We start from the raw sequence: 20,808 nt of genomic DNA, 5'->3' as shown, positions 1-20,808 counted from the left end.
CGCAAATCAAAATATGTTATAGAACATTTTCGACTCCAAATGAATCGTGGAAGCCGTAGAACATCGGTTCTACCGTTATTTTCGGAGCACCCTGTATACGCATATTGTATTTTAGATTATCAAAGAACAAGGATTTAATAACAATTGAATGACTGGGCTTTCGGTGGCGGCGTATCTTGCCAAAATCGGCTTTTCAAATTTCACTGTTTGAAGCGGAAAAAAGGTACTTACACCTATTTCGCTCAACGGCAATGTCACCACCATAAATCATTTAAATCGCTCGTTATTTCTAGCTTAAGTGGAAGGATACGCACGGTAACATTTGGACAAGCTACGGTGGAGTTGGGTGCTCCCTTACAAAATATTTCTATAGGTTTTCTATGAAATCTTATGGAAACGTATAGAGGGCCTATAGATTTCTATATCCTATAGAGTGCTCTATAAATATCTCTATAGAAAATACACTAATTTTTTCTATAGAAATTATATGGATTGATTTCTATGTTGTTTTCTACAATAATTATATCAAAATATACCAGCTATTTCTATAGAAATTATATGGATGGATTTCTATGGTGTTTTCTACAATTATTATACCAAAATATACCAGTTATTTCTATAGAAATTATATTTATTGATTTCTATGGTGTTTTCTACAATAGTTATATCAAAATATACCAGTTATTTCTATAGATATTATATGGATTGATTTCTATGGTGTTTTCTACAATAGTTATATCAAAATATACCAGTTATTTCTATAGAAATTGTTGGTTATTTGAATTCTCCAGATTAATTTGCCAAATGGAAGTATAAATTGGCACCAAAGTGAAAGCTCAAAATTATTATGGTTAATTTGAAAAACACCCCAAATATGTTGTTTGAGTTAGCCCAAAGGGTTTATATTTGCAAAATTGATTTATAAAGGACATCGCACTTCTTCTATGGGATTTGGCTTTCGACCGATTTTTTTTCAAATTAAACATGTTGTTGGGCTTGATCAAAGGAGCAAAATTGTCCATTGCCATTTTTTCCTAGCTCCTATAGTTTGGCCAGTAGCAGCGGTCAAAAGTGGACGAAGCTTAGTGTAGTCTATTTGTTAAAAGAAGGTTTGGCCCTTCGCTTAGCGCTCTATGTTTGCGCGTCGCTAGTCCGGGCTCACTATCAATAGAGGTTTCTTGCCGAAATTCCAGGTGCTTCCCAAAACCGAGCGTCGTACTTGGTTTCGTTCTGTTCGTACGACGTTCTGATCGCACGATGAACGAACTCAGTAGATAAATAGTTAAGTATTGAGTCTTAACTGTCGTGTGACCGTGACTTTAACCGAGTATGTGCTGTATCGATAAATAGGTGTTTGATCTGTTGTTGAGTGACTGTTTCTTACCTATGAGCGAGTGTTGAATGTGGCATTCAACGAAACGGTTAATCATATATATTCTGATTTCTGTAGTATTTTTTTTATTTTATTATTGCTCATAAAATATTGATTAATAAATAATTTCACGTACGAAAATTCATCGAATAATAAGTTGCGAGAAAAGAAATAATGAAGTAGAGGTGTAAAAATATTGGCAAGAAAACTCTATTGATAGTGAGCCCGGACCAGCGACGCGCGAGCGTAGAGCGCTAACCGATGGGCCGTGACACCTTTTAACAAATAGACTATACTAAGTTTTGTCCACTTTTGACCGCTGATACTAGACAAACTATAAGAGCTAAGGAAAAATAGCACGAGACAATTTTGCTCCTTTGATCAAGCTTAGCAACATATTTCATTTTGAAAAAAATCTGTCGAAAGCCAAATCCCATAGAAGAAGTGCGATGTCCTTTCAACGAGTTAGTGGAAACTCTAAATGGGGAATGATAAAAGTGGTTTACTTTGGTGTACTATAGTTATTTCAGTGTGAAAAACACCCCAATATGGGTTTGAATTCACCCGAAGGGTTACGATTTGCCAAATAGAAGTATAAATTGGCACCAGGGAGTGAAAACTCTCAAAAATTTTATGGTTCATTTAAGTGACTAACTTTGATGTACTACAGATATTTAAATGTGAAAAATATCCTAGGTTTTCTATAAAAATATCCTAGGTTTTCTATAAAAATATCCTAGGTTTTCTATAAAAATATCCTAGGTTTTCTATAAAAATATCCTAGGTTTTCTTTAAAAATATCCTAGGTTTTCTATACATATATACTAGGTTTTCTATAAAAATATCCTAGGTTTTCTATAAAAATATCCTAGGTTTTCTACAAAAATATCCTAGGTTTTCTTTAAAAATATCCTAGGTTTTCTATACATATATACTAGGTTTTCTATAAAAATATCCTAGGTTTTCTATAAAGATATCCTAGGTTTTCTATAAAAATATCCTAGGTTTTCTATAAAAATATCCTAGGTTTTCTATAAAAATATCCTAGGTTTTCTATAACAATATCCTAGGTTTTCTATAAAAATATCCTAGGTTTTCTATAAAAATATCCTAGGTTTTCTATATAAAAAATTCTAGTTTTTCAATAAAAATATCCTAGGGTTTCTATAAAAATATTCTAGTTTTTCTATAAAAATATCCTAGGTTTTCTATAAAACCATCCCTGTACTTTCTGTAAAAATCACCAGTTTTTTCAGGATAGTAATTATTCTAGCTCTATAGAAAAATGACCCAAATTTCTATAGAAATTATATAAACTATTCCGAATGTAATTCTATAGAATTTCCATGGAATATTTTGGTAAGGGTTTCGAGATATTCCGGGTGGGGACTTGAAGATGCCAGGAAAAATAGGATCCTTTCTCAATTCTTTAATTAAGATGGTGGCTTCCGATAATATCCATACGAATAGCAAAGTGGACTTAATAGAATGGAACTGCGATCCAGTAAGGGTCACTTTCAGCGACGGTCAAGTGTGGTGACAATTCCTTTAGGAGTGCTTAAGGTGAGGAAAGAATTTTTCCCACCGAGTCTGCCAACTGACAAACGGGAAGCGATCGAACGTATCGGTTTTACCTTAATAACTCGGAACAACTCATTCCGCGTTGAGTTTGCAAGTTCTCTCCCCACTGGTTTAAGGGGTTTTCCACCGAGATCTTCAGTTTCCCCTTTCATAAAAAATTGTTGAGGTTAGCGGTAATAGTTAGTGTAGGGAGCTGTTGGGTCGCGTGGCATACCTCCTACTCATTGGAACCCGGCCACCTGAATTAATGGAGCCTTTAAAAGTCGCTTGATGACTGAGGTCTAAGGTGGTGCCTTAGGTATTAGCCTACCTGATTGTACTTTATAGTATCCGAAACCCTTTTCGAAAAGCGATCATTTCAAGGTTATTAAGTTGCGCTTCTGGGACGCTGAATATAGGTGGGCCCATGACAAAGAGGGGCTGGAGCGTTCTAACGTTACCAACAATGCATGGCCATTCTTCGATGTTTTCTGGAAGACCCAACCATTCCAGCCCCATTGGATATTCTGGTTAGTGGTTGGAGGAACATACGCCTACTACACTACAGACTGTGCACCTAGTGCCATGGATCTTTACAAATAACCTCTTCCTAACTAACGCAATCCCAAAATCCTCTTCGCCAGCGAGGCGACCCATTCTACTTTCTTTGGAACCATGTACGCTGCCAAAGACACTGCGCTCGAAACAGCCGTCGAAATCATGAAGAAACATGTGCGTAATTAACAAATAATTTTTAACTTGGAAGTAATCCATTCGTTAACACACTGAGCGTGGTATTTTTAATCATTGATTTGCTATTTACTTTAATACATTGTAAACTTGTCCATCAAAATTAAATACAATTAACTTTAAATTCCGCGTTGAGAATATTTACACCACATTTTACCACTCGTCAGCGATAATTCCTTTGGTAGCATTTTCCGTTCAAGTCGCAATTAGTGAAAGTATCTATACAACGACACTGACAGAAATTCTGAACCAGAGGAATTTGAGTATACAAGACGTTAATTTTCGCCCAGAAGAGAGAAGAAAGATTAATGATTAATAAAAAAAATTTGATCGTTAAAAATTAAATTATCAAATTTTAGTGATAGAAGATGTGTCGATAAACATCATGAAAATCCAGGATTTGATTGAGAAAAAAAATTTACGAAAGATTTGAAATATACCTTAACATTTAACACGAACTACCCATTACCAGAATACTTATTAAGGGTTTGCAAAGTTGTTTATGGTATGTTAGGTCCGTTTCGATAATTCGGAGCTATCTTCAAGGCACATTATTTAATTTCTTGGTCAAATAAATAACAAGCATTGCTTTGTGATAATTTCTATAATTAAAGTGACTTTACTGTACTTGCATACGCATTTTTTATTGTTCAACAACTTTAAATAACTTTCAAAAAAGTAAGATTGTAGAATGTACTTTTTCATTTTTGTTTTGATAATTGGCTTTTTCATTTTGGTTTTGATAATTGGCTTTTTCATTTTGGTTTTGATAATTGGCTTTTGCATTTTGGTTTTGATAATTGGCTTTTTCATTTTGGTTTTGAAAATTAACTTTTTCATTTTATTATAAATAACACAAATCAATTGATGTGATGAAAACTCAAACCTTTAACAGTATTTAGGAATATTTCAAATAGGAATGACTAAAAAAACGCAGAAGACAAAGTCACGAAAGAGCTTGCCATTCTATTAACTATAATACTGATTAGGTTATAAAAATCAGAATAATAAAATTTTGTTCGAAAATTATGAGAATACCTTATTTTAGAAAACATTAATAGTACAACGTTTGAAATATTCCCTCTCTGGTTGAAATCTAACTAATTTCATTTATTATGAAAATATCCAAAACAACCTTTTTATCGGATAGTTTAATTAAATGAAAGTTATTATTTTATTGAAATATTATTTTTCACGAAAAAATGTGATTTTTACTAAACATGTCGAAGGACAACCTTGTACATAATAAAATACATTAAACTTGTAAAAGACCACTATTGTACAATAAAAGTTTATTAAAAACGTCTACGGCCGTTTCGACGCCAATACTAGCGTCGTCGCCATGCAAATTTACCTAACGACGACACTAGTTTAATGTATATTATATGATTTTTAATAAAGAAAACTGTTAATTTCATCTTATAATATGGAGGTTTAAATTATGAAAATCATCATTTAATCATATTAACAAATTTTGAAAGACATAAGTATTTCACCTTTATTCGGAAGATGTCGGTGATATAAATAATCAAACTTAATTATAAAATTTAGGCCATCGTTTAAAAATCATATAAAAAGAAGCGATCATGAGCAAACAATATTTATTCTTAAATCTTTTCAAAAATGACTACATTGATGAAAGTTGCTAATCATCCTCGACTAAAATAAATCTAAATAATCTACACTACTTAACTAAAAAATATTTTTTCTAAAATTCTTCTTAGACAGACACCTACTGATATAAATCTAAATTACCAACTCTCATTATATAAATTCATACCAAAATCAGCTTTATTGAAAGTGGAACCAGCATTGCCAAAAATATATAAATGCATACAAGCAATATGAAAACCCGATATCAAACAAGTACTAGATATTTCAGTAAAAATACCCTACCCAAACCCGATTGGATAAACCTTCTAAAATCAATACATACCTATTTTCTATAAAGACTTATAATGGATGTGCATAAACCAATAATTCTTTTCCAAAGGCTATACATTTTTTAGCTAATAGTTTGGGATATGTTTGAGCAGAGTACCTGTATAAAATGTGTATAGATGAAGTTAATTTATTAGCTACACATCTTTTTTAGTCTCAGAAAAATGAGAAAAAATGTGCAAGACGTCTGGGTGTCAGATATCAGGTTTTGAGTAATAGTCCCCGCCTACCCGCAGTAAAATGATCCGGATTAGCCACCTGTCACTTTTCACACCCACCAACAACCACCCTCGGATGGGTAGGTTCCTTTCCGGGTTGTGCGGACTCCCACCTCTAATTCCTACCAAACATAACTACAAAATAAATAAAACTATCTAAGCAATAGTCTTAGTAGATAATTAAAAGGATCTTTGAATAATTGCTCAGTCGGGCAAGAAAGCTAGTGATGCTGAAAAATTCAAATTCTGCAAAATACGTAGAAAATGGTAGAGTTTCCATTTCCCGCCAAATGTGGAAACCGAACTGTATATATTGCGCCGTAGCTTCGACAACGACTGTAGACTAGATCCATTCAAAAATTGCTTACAGGGAAACAAACATTTAGAATGAAGTCCTGAGAGGTTCGATTTCAACCCTTTTATTTACGACATATGGCGCCAATATTCTAAGTGTTGAGAAGTGCCAAAATTTGTTTCGTAAGTCCAGGACTACACGAAGTTCACAAATATAATGATACATCGTATTTGTCTGATGAAGTAGGGTACAATATTGAGTATTCGTTGTAATTAGTCACAGGTATTTATAGCATGAGTATTTACATAATGGAAAGGGGGTAGTGGTGAAAACAGCGATAACGTGATAGCAAAGTACACAAAGATAATTTTTTTATCAAAACAACGTCTAATACGATTTTAAGCGGTTATTTATGTAAAAGCAACAAACCAAAGATAATTTCTGCATAAAAAAGGCATATTTTTACCCGCGCTTAGATATTATAAAATTTCTTTTGGAGAATTCTTAAAAATCAAGAAAAACATTTGCATATGCTTCCATGCCAGGGTAAATAAGAATAACCATTTCAGCTGCGGCAGCCATCGAACCTTAGAACTGTTGGTTACCGTCCCACCGCCACTGCCTTTGTAATAACGAGTCCACTTTTAAAAACAATTATCCAATTGAATTAATTCCCGTTCTACAAATATATATAAATAGAGTTTCAGCCTGTTGGCGGCATCGGTTATGACCTCGGTTGTTTAAAAATCGACCTCTCGTGGCGTAACCCTGCCATATATTCTTAGACGAATTATCATCGGTAAAAAAGATTACGCGTAACCTGCTTGGCTTCTTCAAAATTAATTTTCAATTAACCTGAGATTGCTTAAATAGTCCGATATTAATTTTATGCGACAATAATTAATTTCAAATCATATCCAAATCTGCATAATTGTTGTTTTATTTTACAACCATAATTTTATTTAATTGCCCAGTTTAAGGTTAAAATCCCGCACAGGACAAATAATGTTTATTTTAGTTTCGAAATATTTTTAATTTGAATAAAATCGTATATTTTTTTTGGAAAGGACTAGTCGGTGTATTTGCAATGTGTACAATGTCCCAAAATTCATCCAAAATTCAGTATTGGGCGATTCGAAATAATTATTATTTTGTTTCCGTAAACTGAAACATTTATTCTTAGAATTGGAAAACCACGACCACCTTTAGAGTAGTAAAATTGCAAAAAGGACCGGTATTTTTTTCTTGACCCTTTAGTACACTTTCCGAAACCTAATTTGTATTTACTAAAATATCTTGTATTCGGGAAAAATTGTAAAACAAAAATATTTTGTAATATTTAGCAAAACATCGCCCAAATCGTCTTAAATTTCTAACTGGAAAACGACTTGGTTTACGACAAGATATTATCAAATATATGACTAGAGTAAAACTAGCGAGGACAAATGTTTATTATTTTTTTCAGGGCCCAGAGCCGGATCTGAGTTATATAGCACGGTTTGCAGTGTGGTTTAATTTCGACTATCAGCAAAACCGTTAAGCAATTTAGTATAACAAAATGTAAAATAATCAGTCAAAATCTGTGAAATTCCGTGTTAAGCTTATTAACTTAGCAGTCCCATGGAAGTATGACCTATATGCTTCGTTAGAAATCAAATTTGAATTAAATTAAAATCTTGCGAGTTCAAAGTTCGTTTAGCCTTCCGTATCAATTAAGGTTTATGACTAACATAGCATTTAGGTCCATGGGACGGCCTGCGTGATGAACAGGTGTCTTGACATTTAAAGAAAAAGATTAATTCTTTGAAATCGCGGCCATTAAATTTGGTTGGACGGAGTGAGGAGGTCCCGGCAAAAGCCAGATTATCCATTAATCTGTGAAATTGAGGAAGATTCGGGGTTCCTCTTCGGCGCCCTCCCCGGGTCCCCCTCCCCTCCGCGCGCGGGCCAGACATCGGCACAGCATCTCCGACGGTGTCGGTGGTGAATCTTCAAAGACAAGTTTGGGAAAAAGAGAAAGTGTGTCAGAGGTATAAAAAGAGAGAGTTTGGCCCCGCATCGCCGAAGAGAGGATCCAGGAACCCAATCCTCATCCTCAAACATCACTCTCTCTCTCTCTCTCCATCACATTCCCATAGTCATCCACGGTTGTCCGGGAAAGATATCTTCACGGATATACGACTAACCATCTCTTCAGGTAAGGATATATTTCATCTTATCTGACGCGTTAATCCTTTAAAAAAGTCAGACATTAAAATATAAATAATTCAGAGGTACTTCACCGATAACGATTAAAAAATATTAATTTTCTGTAGGATATTTCTAGTATTTATACATAATATATATATATTATTACAAATACAATTTATAACTTTTTAAATATATTTTACACGATATAAGATTTTTTAATATAAATATCAAAGAAATTATTGTCTACGTTTGACGGTTTTAAATTTATATTTTTAATGATATGAAAAATTTTAATATTTTTCAAATTTAAAATCTCAAAGCCAATTGAGCTCAACGATAGTATATTTCAAATATTTGTAAAAAAACGTGTTTATAATAGAAAAAGTAACCGTTGATTTTCTTTTAAATTTTACTAATTTCATTTTATATGTTAAAAATATATTTATCATCTTATTAAGACGTAGTAACATTATTTATAGTTTAAATTAAAAAATATTTGTAAATATAACATTATATTTATTTAATAATATTTTAATTTAATATAGTATATACAAATATAATATTTAATTAAATATATTTAATTAGTTTTTATGAAAAACATTTTCATACCCATATAAAAATCACGAAATTATTTTCTTTATTTCTTAAAATGTTCTTACAATAATTTCGATTTTATCTTAATTTATTAGAAATATATTTATTAGGCTATAGTAGTTATACTTAAAGTTATTTCAAATATTTAATCTTAATAAAAATATTAATTTGTATAAAAATTTCTGTCATTTATTTTAATAGTTTTAATGAAATTCAATTTCTTACCCACTTAAGTAAAATCATAAGTATATTTTAAAAATTATTACCATTTATATAGGTAATTAATTAAAGATATCTAAAAAATGCATTAAATTTTTAGCAGTATTAACTATTTTAATCGGATTCCATAAAGCTTTTCAAAATTCGATAAATAAGAGGTTTAAAAAAATTTAATTTAATTTTAAAATTTTAAAAAGTATTAAAAAATAAACTTTAAATTTGATACAAAAATTCAGCTCTTGGACATAGCTTCATATTAATAATTAATAGAGTAGCTATTTAATTTAAAGATATTGCTTTTATTCAAATTTGAAAATGCACAATTATTTTTTATCAAATAGTGTAATTTTAACCTTCCGTATATTACGTTATATTTAAAAAAATTAAAGAACGTTAAAGTATTCCTTACTTTAATCATCTTGAACTAGATAAATATTATAACTTACGCTCAGATAAAAATCTGAATGATCATATAAATAGCAACCAATTTTAGCTTTCAGTAATGACCTAAAAAATTAATTTATTTTTGCAATGGAAACTCACCTCTTTAAATTTGTATTGTCTACATCAAGAGGTAAAATATAATTTTCAGTGCAAAGTTAAAATTGGACAGTTTTCAAAAGCCTTGATAATTGATCTTTGCTCTCGATCAGCGTAGTCTGTTAAATTCAGAACGAACCAACGGTAATGAATCCTTCGTTATTTAGACTATCTATTTTATATAACAGCGCTAAAGCGCAACTCCCGCGAAGAAGCGCTGTTCAAAAGATAATATTGGACAACCGGTACCTAGAAATCTATATAGAAAATAAGATAATCAGCAAATACAATTTACACTGGGTCATGTTTGAATGCAACCGGATGTTTTATATCAGCATGAGAATCATTGGAAAGTCACTATGAGAGTAACGGTGCCAATAGATGGATAGATTGGCGTACAGACGCTAGTAGTTAAAATTTGAAGGATCTCTATCGCGATAACGAAACAAGATTGCTTTGGCAAATTGAAACCCAATCCTATTCTTCGCGTAATGAGAAAATACGGCACCCAAAAAGCATTATTGGCAAAATGACAGAGACCAGTCAAAAACCTCTCAAGCGTATACCTGTTGATTGGCAGACAAAAAAACCAAAGAGAAAAGCTCAATCTTTACGGTGGCCGCTATTTATTTATAATACAGCGTGTTTACGATTGACCGATTCAAAAGCAAATGATCTGGGAACTTTCAAAATTATCAGATAACGCTACGGCAATTGTAAGAATATGATTACTTTCTTTAAAGATACATTTTATCATCCTGAAACGTGAACCTTCGGAGGATGTTTTTCACGTTTCCAGAACACTTTTATGGATTTTAATTTCCTTAATATTTAATATCCCGGTTGTTCTATCACCATTAGAAACATAACACCGCAATTAATGTTAATTTAAAATGAAAAATATAAATATATTTTGATCATGGCTTTTCCACAAACGCATTAAAACTTTTTCTCATTGAAATTGTAATGTCAGTTTTCTAATTTATATTTCATATAACTCGAAAAATATTACAGTTTAATTTATATTTTGTATCTGAAATTACGAAACAAATTATCTTTGTTTCAATTCCTCAAACTTCCAAAGTAAACTTAGGAAAAACTAAAAACCCTGCAGTAGACTTGGAAACAATTAAGAAAATATCTTATTCATTTAAGTAAAATAAAATTTTATTTTTTTCAAAGAAACGTTATATATTAAGCACCCTGTACTTGCTCGTGAAAGCTACGTGGATTATAATTTTTTTGGATAAGGATGGCAAAAAAATTCGCTGGCGTGATAATTATTCTCCCGATTGACTGTGAAAAGAACTATACATAAAGAAAATTCTTTTTTAAGCCGGTTTTGCAGTCTGATCGTCAATTTTATTGGAAAGTGGATACTTCAGCTGTATTCCGTTAATTTGTCTCCACGCTTTCTTTAAACTTGTATTGTGTTTCTTCTTTGATACGAAATAGCGCACGATTTCTGCCAATCCAATTAAGCTATTAAAAATCGCAATTATCCGCCCAATTCGTTTGTTTTTAATTAAGTCGCGCGCCTCGTAATTATAATTGCCTGGGCTCTCTCGTTTCAAATGTATACACAGCCGCCGGCGAATATTGTTTTTTTCTGTCCTGTTCACTGGAAAGAAAAATGTTTGCAAAATTGAAGATAAGGGTTGACGCCTTTAGACAAAGATAATCAGGGTTCACACTCGGCGGAAAATATGACGGAAAATGGCGGAAAAAATGATGGAAAAAATGAACAAAAAATGATAGAAAAAATTACGGAAAATATAGTGGGGAATACGGGAATATTGCAGTACCACAGAAGTTTACTTGAACTGCAAATGTAAACAATTAAATAAAACAAATAAGAGTTAAAGTTTTCAAAATGCTATTAATTAAGTAATAATTAATTCAAATAAATTGATATAAAAATCCTGGGGTATAGGGTTACACTGAACCCTCCTGATTTAAGTGTGGGTGCGATGTACGTATTTGTACCCCCCTAAATAGCACTAGTAAAAATTTCATAAATCATATTTCCGCTTAAAATTTTCATATTAAATTTGAATAATAGAAATAAACGTTGGAAAAAAGCAATTTCATCAGTTAACGTTATTGGGTGGTAAAGCCGGATACACGAGGACAGACACAGAGAAACTGTTTGGACAATATTAATATATTAATTTTTGTTAGTTTACAACGCTTTTGTACCACTTCAATTATTTGTCTTCTGCCCCCCCCCCTGGCCAAACTAATATAAAATTATATTTCATTTTTCGTAGTCATGTAGGGAATTCTTGATCGTGAAAATTGGACAGATTATTTTGAAACGAACATGACATGATATGAGACTCGTTTAACGTCAAACAAAAATTCTTGTTTTTGAAAGAGTTTACTATTAAGTAAAGCGGGTGAAAGCTCCTTTTTCAATTTGCCTAAATTAAATTGACTGATCGTTCTTGACCTCGGAAATAAACACGATTTTTTTGGAAAATTCTGACTTTACCTTTACCGGTAAATTTTAACCAGAAAGTTTTGGCCGGAAATTACGTCCTGTACAAGTTTAATTCGAGAGAAAACTTTCTTAATTACAAAATATAAAAATTCCAAATGGGATGATTTTGTTTTGGTCACCACTGATTTTGAAGCAAATTTTAGAACATTCTGCAGAAGTTTAGATATCACAGAAGGTTTGCTCATTGGGGAGTCTAATACAATTTAACGTGACTTAAATAACAAACAAAAAAGTTTAGTGGCGCGCTCTATCGTTTGAAATCCTAAAATGTCTGTAAGCCTGATTATGTAAATATTTAGATCAAATGACTTTACTTAATTTAAATTTTCCATTGTTACCGATAGATGTCTCTACACGTAATCGGAAAAAGATTTATCTTAATTCCTATTCATCTCCCACTTTCAAGCTCTTCCGCAATAGCGACCCGTTTTATCGAAAACTTACAGTACAGGAAGATGAAATTGGTAGTGACAGTTTAAGAAGGGAGCTTAGGTAAATGGAACCTTACATACCAGTTACCATTGTATTTTGAATACACTTGAAATGGTAATCAAAGAAATTTTTCTTTTTGCCATTATCGTGTGACACTGAGTAACCAAAATTATCATTGAAACATATTATCCTTAATAAATATCACTTCAAATAATAATATTTTTCAACCTTCAAAATAAAATTTTTAATAATGTTAATCATTATTTTATTAAATATGTATTTAAAAAATATTATTATTAGCAAAGCTTCATAATATACTTTAAAAAATCATAAAATTAATTAACTGAAACTCATCATCCTCTGAGGCAGTATAACAAACCCTCTCAATGAATCATTTACACCCGTATTATTCATCACTTAAAATAAACATTCTTTTCAAAATTCAAAATATAATTATTAATAATATTGATATTTCGATTATTAAATACGAATATTAATAATTACAAAAAATCATTAAAATTTATTAAAATATCTTGGGCGAGTTTCTTTCTGAAATACTTTGTTATTCGCGCTTTAAAAAATCATTAAAGACAGTCATCAAAGAAAACAATAACTTTATACTACATATCTTAAAAACGGTACGCTTATATAATAACTCTCTATCGTAAATGCCGTAACGAATCAATAATTAACTAATTACTATAGCAGTCGCTTTTTCGTTTTTTTAATCGTGTTATTTTCCCGCTAATCGAGCTCGACCCGGATGATATTTAACGCTGGACGCGCATAAAAGAGCTAGGAACAGGCTGAACGTACATCATATTGGCTTTCCGATGCAGTTCCCACGCGCTACAAATTAAAGTTACGGACAGGTTTGTCACGAGAGTTCCTAACCCAGCGCGAAGAAAATTCCCCAAATTGATGTCGGTGGACAGATCGTCCTTGACATAGTAAAAAGAGGCAACGCGATGAATGTGATGTACGGCCAACTCTGCCCGCTTTTAGAAGAAGCGAGGATAATGCCAATATATCTCTAGAACCTCTCCAGGGTCAACTGGCACAGGGGTTACAGAGAGCCCCTTCGTACGGTATCTCTCGAATCTCTCAGCGAGGGCCCCCGTTTCAGAGCCAGTGGCAGGTGGCTCGGGAATTGATTGAAGAAAAACGTCATAGAAGAGCCAATATAATTTATGCCCTTTCGGGTAATAATAGGTTCGCGATTATAGAAACTTGATCTCGACACACGATCGTCTAATGACTTTCGAATCTATTTAGCACGCGCCGGTGGTGAATGGCTAAATGCTGAAAGGAATCTCGAATCATTACGCGGGTGAAGGATGCCATAACTAGTTTGATTTGACAATGGCGCTATAAAAAACCACGTGTTTAATAAGGTGGTTTTTCGTTTGTCTTAAGTATATAGGGAAGTTTTACGGTACTTTGTATTTGGCCTCTAGCCAAAGGAATGCGATATTTAAAGCGGATTAACGTTTGTTATTTTATTATTTCGATATAAATAGCGTTAAAAATATTGAGAGTAACAAAATATGATTAAAAATTAAGTAGTAAAGTAATTTGTTAAGACCTAAAAACCCTAAATTTTTTCGTCCAAGAACAGATAATTAACAGGAACGATATTTAGACTCTGCATGTTTAACCTTTCGGCGCGGTCATAAGCGAAAGTAAGGTAGAGTGATGGGGTCAAAGGGCACCCAGATAGTGTATATTTTGTTTTGTTGCTAAAATTATTAATCCTCAATTAATCGTTAGTTGTAGTACTGAATGTAGTACTATTAACACCGTTTTTTATTTAGCGACATTTTAAGATGTTTTTAGCTGTTATTTGTCAGAAAACATACCGAAGGATTTTTTTTTTGGAAGGCACGTTGAATTTTTACAAGGCTACGTTAAGCCAAAACTAAAATTCGAAAATTCTGCAAAAGGGAAAAAAGATAGAACAAGATAATGTTTAGCTTCTTCACGCATAAATATTTTGTCTATCGAATCTAAGTGAAATTTATGCATGAAGTCCTCTAAAAATCTAAGTTCCAAAGTCTACAATGAATTGGTTTTGTTTGTTTTCGAATTTTTCTCGTTATATATTTATTAATGTAATTGTTCATTATTTGTGTTTTACCACAAAGTACTTGGTATATGACCACCTAAACACGTATGTCATTAATACTAACGATTGTAAAAAAAGTGTAATAAACAGCCCAGACCCGAGAAAAAGCAGAAATGACATTGAAGTTAAAATATATTGTTACTGATTTCCAAGATCCGGGATGTTTAATATTTACTCACACACGTGTCGCCAAAAACTTACTTCTATCTGTTATATTGACTGTCGTGACTAAAATGGTTTTCGAAAATATGACATATGACAACCTTTTAAACCCCGGTAACAACAGTTGCGTTAACTAAATTATAGAATAAATTTTACCATCCTATATACTGACTATAATCTTTAAGAATTATCTCTTCATTAAAAAAATTTCATATTATTCGTCGATAAATAGACCGTTAATAACTTGGAGTGTAGAAAAATACTATCAATAACGGGTCATGGCAATCTTCTGCTGGATTTCGATAGACAGGGTATCGAATAGAGCAATTTATCGTTACGTACATCTACGTTTTCGATTTACGATACACGCATTATATTGTACGCAAACTACAATTTTACATTCGAAAAATTGAGGAACATTTATTTAAAAATTGCCGGTGAATTATACAATTTCTTAAAATAATTTGCGCTTTCAAGGTATTCAACTGATTTTCCTTTTTATAAGGTCGTGCGGTCGTACCGTTTTCTTCTTTTCAAGCACTCAATTGTAGATGAAATCCTGGAGTTTTACAAAGGGAGGTACTGTTATTACCTGGGCGTGAGATTCCGTGGATGCGGTTATCGAATATTCACTTTTGTTTATAATAAATTTTTATTAATGGTACAAAAGCACTATTAGAAACGAATCCAGTGCATTTTTATTATAGAATAGTTTGTTCATTTAGAATATCGTCGAACACCTTTTAAAGGCTTTTCGATAAGTAGAATTTCTGTTAAAGTGTTTAGCTACTAATTATTATAACCGACCAAATGCAATAATTACATTAAAAGACGCTACCTGCGTTGTAGCCATGTAGCCTAGCATATTATTATTATTTTTATTATTGTTAATTTAATATCACATCATCATTTACAACGCCCTTTCCAGCAAAAATATGAAATTCGTCCATCGAACGTCCCACTTGATACTCCCTTAATGGCTACGGTCGTTACGCCACCTTAGTGTAAAAAAAGACGTGACTAGTTTTCATTTATTGGTTAAAATTTTCCCTTCTGTAAACCTAAAAGTGCTTGATATTAAAAAAACACGTTTAAACGGAAATCCATAATTCACCATTTCAATCGTGTACCCAACTTTAGGAATGAATTTGTACAGTAAGTTCCCTATTTAAATTTTTCCGGGCAATATATTTAAAGTTAATTTCCTTAAATTACCGGTGAATCGGGCTTTAGTGAAAGCCATTCTAAATTATTGACTTCCTTAAAATAAATTGCCATTTAAAAAACAGCATTTAAGAATACGCGATAAATAGGATACCATTTCATTAAAAAGTAAGTCTGGAAACTTGATTTAAACACTATTTTATAGAAATATAAAAAAGGCTTTACGACGGACCTTTTCCATTATGCCATATAAATATAGAAATACCGGTTAGTACTTTTCTGTAAATCTGGTCCTTTTATAACACACCTAAATTCGTTAAGTTCAAAAAACCCCGAATAGAATATAGGGTGAAAAAGTTGAAAGTTAAATAACGGAATATTATTTTTGTTTTATATAGAATTTGTTTGCCAGACTCTTCTACCGCCAATTGTAGTTTTATATAAGACATAAGAATAAGGCGGCTGTATGAGGAATAACCGGTTGTTTAATCTAACGGTATTAGACAAGACGAAGACGCCAGAGAAAGGGGAGTTCTCGAAAGTAATTCCCCGGTTATCATCGAGAAAGACCCGTTAGGCCGGGTCATAAGCGATTATGGTGGCCCCTCATTTTTTTTCCAAATTGAAACCAAGTTCCAGATCAGGAAACAATAGACGAATAATTTAAATTCAAATGTCGCGATGATTGTAGAACCGGAATATTGATGTCGATTTCTGAAGCTTGCCTGTTTTCCAGATTGAATCCCCGCTTACAGTGTGCTTATTAATCTATGCAAACTAAAGCTAAACTAATTTTCTTGACTGGAAGAATATAATAATAATAAAATAATAATCAGCTAGGCTAATACCCAAGGCACCACCTTAGGCCTAAGTCATCATGCGACTTTTGAAGCCCTTAATTCAGGTGGCCGGGTTACAATGCGTAGGAGGGTGGTATTCCCCTTAAGTTTTTAAATGTCTTTAAAATTATTTTGTTTCAAATATCACGAAAGTAATTTGGATTCAAATATCACGAAAGTAATTTTGTTTCATATATCACGAAAGTAATTTTGTTTCAAATATCACGAAAGTAATTTTGTTTCAAATATCACGAAAGTAATTTTGTTTCATATATCACGAAAGTAATTTTGTTTCAAATATCACGAAAGTAATTTTGTTTCAAATATCACGAAAGTAATTTTGTTTCAAATATCACTAAAGTAATTTTGTTTCAAATATCACGAAAGTAATTTTGTTTCTAATATCACGAAAGTAATTTTGTTTCAAATATCACGAAAGTAATTTTGTTTTAGGTATAACTAAAATCTTTTGGTTTTAAATATAAAAATAATTTTGATTTGTATATCATTAAAATATTTGTGATTTAAGAATCATAAAAGTAATGGTACCTGAGGGTTACCAAAACCTGGGTCGAGTTTTTTATTATTATAAAATTTTAAACGCTTGTGCACCAGATCAATTCGTTGTTTTTAATTTTTATTATATTGTATGCACTAGAAAATTTAAGCTAATTTGAAACCATTAGTAATTTTGATTTAAATTTCATAAAAATAATTTTGAATTAAATATCATAAAAATAATTTTTATATAAGTATCAGAAACGTTATTTTGATTCATTTATCATAGAATTAACTTAATTTTAAATATAATTAAATAGTTTTGTTTTAGATATCATGAAATTATTTTCATTTTAATATTATGAAAATAATTGTTTATCAAATTTAATGAAAATAATTGTTTATCAAATTTATTGAAAATAATTGTTTATCAAATATAATGAAAATAATTTGGTTTTGGAAATAGTTTGTAATGTTTTGTTTAATTTCACAAGTTTATAATATTATTTATTTTAAGATGTCTTACGCTCCAAAATACGTAATACAACAAGCCAGATATTTCTTATTTGTTGACACAAAATAAGAATTTATATTAAAGTAAACGCTCTCCTCTCGCTTGTTAATGTATCGAGAGCTGAATAAATGAAATTTGAAGCATTTTAACTGAGTACTCTCATGTTTGGCCGATTCAGCTATGCATTGTTTTATTTAATTTAAGAGCAATTTTAGGCACAAAAAAATGTAGGATATTATAATTCTTAAAAGTAAAAGTGTTAGCGCATCTATGCCTAAAAATTATCGTTCCACTCTTAAACCAGTAATCTTAACGCTTTAGAAATAATTCTGTAATTCAAATGCCCAACTATCTCAACAGGGATTTTTTGCTGCTTTTTACCACCTGAAATTTCAGTGTCCTCCTGAGTAAAACTGCGCTCTAAAACTTTGAGTTATTTGAAAATTAAAAAAATCTGCATTAATCTTATCAGAAATAACATATTGCTTAGAGCTAAAACGTGTTTTTTAAATAGGAAAAACCAAATGGCATCTTCAATTTTCTAGAGATCCGGCTCGTGTACTGCCCTAGGCAAACGCTCTTTGGTAATTCACTGCCCATCCGTGTGATTCTAATGATATTTTTTTCTATTTTTGAAGGGATCAGAGGTCAAGATCCAGACCATGGGGTCCTTACCTCCGTGGTTGATCGGAGCTCTGCTTAGTCAGGTAAGTCGATCTTTGTCAAATTCGCAACGGGACTCCCCGATATTTGCGTTCGAAATACGAAGAAGCCCATAAAACATATCCGGGGTTTTTCCCCATTTATTAAAACGCGAGATGTAGAAAACGAATGCTAATTAGGGAGAGTAACGTCCTTCGGCGCCCAGTTTGTGGCCATCGACAAACAGTCAAATCATTTGCTGGCTTCTTTGCCTAGAGCCGAATCCGCGTAACTGGAAATTTATTTTCTCATTAGGCACACATTCGATTTATTTATTGAGTTTGCGTTGACGGGTTTTCCAGAAAATTACAATGAAATTTAACCTGTTTTGGTCAGAATCTGAGTACGAAACTAAAAAACCTACAATTTTATCGAAACTGTCTTAAGGGTTTTCAAAAAAATAGAAACGGCTTTTATTGAGGATATTACATTCTATGTACTGAAATAAACGAGTTCCAATAACCACACCGCCATCTATTGGCTTTATAAATAATTGTTTCGAAAGAACAAAGCCAGTTATCCTACCTCATAGGTCATCGAGGTCATGATGAGGCATGACTTTAATGTTCCATCCTTGACTGTGTTTTATCTAACTGCGCATGCGTCAGATAGTAATTAAACACACTATTTATGCGCGAGACAGTGACGTCGAAACATGTTTTAATGTTATTTATATTTTAATAATAGAATGATATGCTTCAATATAATATGAATCCCGCAAACTGCTCCTTTTAATTTTCCAAAACATATTCTAAAACTATCGACTAATGGCTCTAGACTTTTTAACCTTAAAAAGGTTATGAAAAGGCCGTTGACGTATTTCTTCGAGTATTTTCCGTGCTTAACTTCTCCTTTTCGCTGTTTTTAACACCAATGTGTCGAATTTTAAAGGTTACAAGCCAAAGTACGTCAAGCAGATTCGACCGCCCGCAATTGACGGAAAGATGAGTGGGCACTCATTAATATTTATTTGTCGTAAAAATCCCTTAATTTCCGGAGCGAAATACCGCTAATGAGAAGTACGGCTAATTATTGCTGAAGTGAAGGTTTCATCGCTTGTTAGTTAACGAAGTGCCTATTACGGAATTGTAGATCATTAAGCGATAATTACCAGGATGCTTATATATTTAGCTTTCCCAATACTGTGAGCGATGTCATTTAAAATAAAAACTTAATCCAAGTTCGCATGCGAGACAAAAAAAACCTTTAAAAGATACAGATGCACTGACGTCGTGAGTGTAATTCAAGGAAAATAGTAGCTAAATAATTGAAGTACAATATAAAGCTTGAGCAGAACAGATGAATTGTAATGATTTAAATAATTTTATACTCATAATTACGATTAAGTTAACTTATTCATTCATGAATTTATTAAGATATTTGTCACGAATAATTTAGATTATTGTAGTATAGAATCGTTACACACGTAATTCTTGGAAATCATCCAAATTGGAAAGTTATAATAAGTGCTTATTTAAGTTTGCGATTTTGCGTCCTTGTCAAATCAATAGGGGCCTACTGTTTCCACTCTGAGGACCCGCCATAGATAAGAAATAAAGCTTCCATTTTGAGCCTCCGACTGAAAAACCTTGAAATTATCTATAGTTTTTGAACGCTAATTTGATCAATAACCTACTTTCGGTTGCTTTGATTGTCTTCGGTTATCTAACCGCATTTTTTAGAGATCTGAAAAAATCTTAGTCCTAAAATTAACGCAAAAGAGATTTTGTCATGTTTAAAAGCTTTATAAAAATCGAAACTTTTAACGCCACCTGTAATAAATTTTATTTTTACAAAAAAGTTTCAAGATAGTTTTAAATAAACATTAATTCCGTGAAGTGGTCCAACACAGTCAGAGTTTCATATATTGATGGATAACGTCTTACGTTGTTAGTAAAATTGTTTTAGCCGTAGTAAAGCATTAAGGTAAGGCAAACCACCAATTGCGAAGAAAATTAGTTTTTATTGGGAAAAATATCTCAGAAGGCAACAAGAATGTTTTGATGAAAACACATGATTAATAGACTCAACCTGTTTAAGGTCGCTTTTTAAACCAAAATTTGCTTCCTGATTCAGACTTTTGAGCAGGTGCATTTTATACCATTATGCTTTTTTGATCAAACTAGCTTCGGAAAATAAAAAGTTAAGTAAACATATTTTTAGTACATCCAATTATTATTAGACTCATAC

The 20,808-nt window shown here is 31.9% G+C and overlaps 1 protein-coding gene across 1 annotated transcript in view; it reads left to right on the top strand.

Moving 5' to 3' along the window:
- Positions 1-8,211: 8,211 nt before the first annotated feature.
- LOC149933520 (uncharacterized) overlaps positions 8,212-20,808 on the top strand; it is a 30,210-nt gene continuing 17,613 nt past the window's right edge. Inside the window, exons 1-2 of the mRNA XM_090157316.1 lie at positions 8,212-8,333; positions 18,555-18,623. Of these exons, the coding sequence (XP_090013442.1) occupies positions 18,579-18,623 (45 nt within the window). The 5' untranslated portion in view covers positions 8,212-8,333; positions 18,555-18,578. The remainder of the gene's footprint in view (positions 8,334-18,554; positions 18,624-20,808) is intronic.

Source organism: Leiobunum rupestre, chromosome 8 (genome assembly GCF_980474605.1).
Source record: "Leiobunum rupestre chromosome 8, qqLeiRupe1.1.hap1, whole genome shotgun sequence".
Taxonomy (NCBI): Eukaryota; Metazoa; Arthropoda; class Arachnida; order Opiliones; family Sclerosomatidae; genus Leiobunum; species Leiobunum rupestre.
This window is presented reverse-complemented; position numbering and strand designations above follow the sequence as displayed.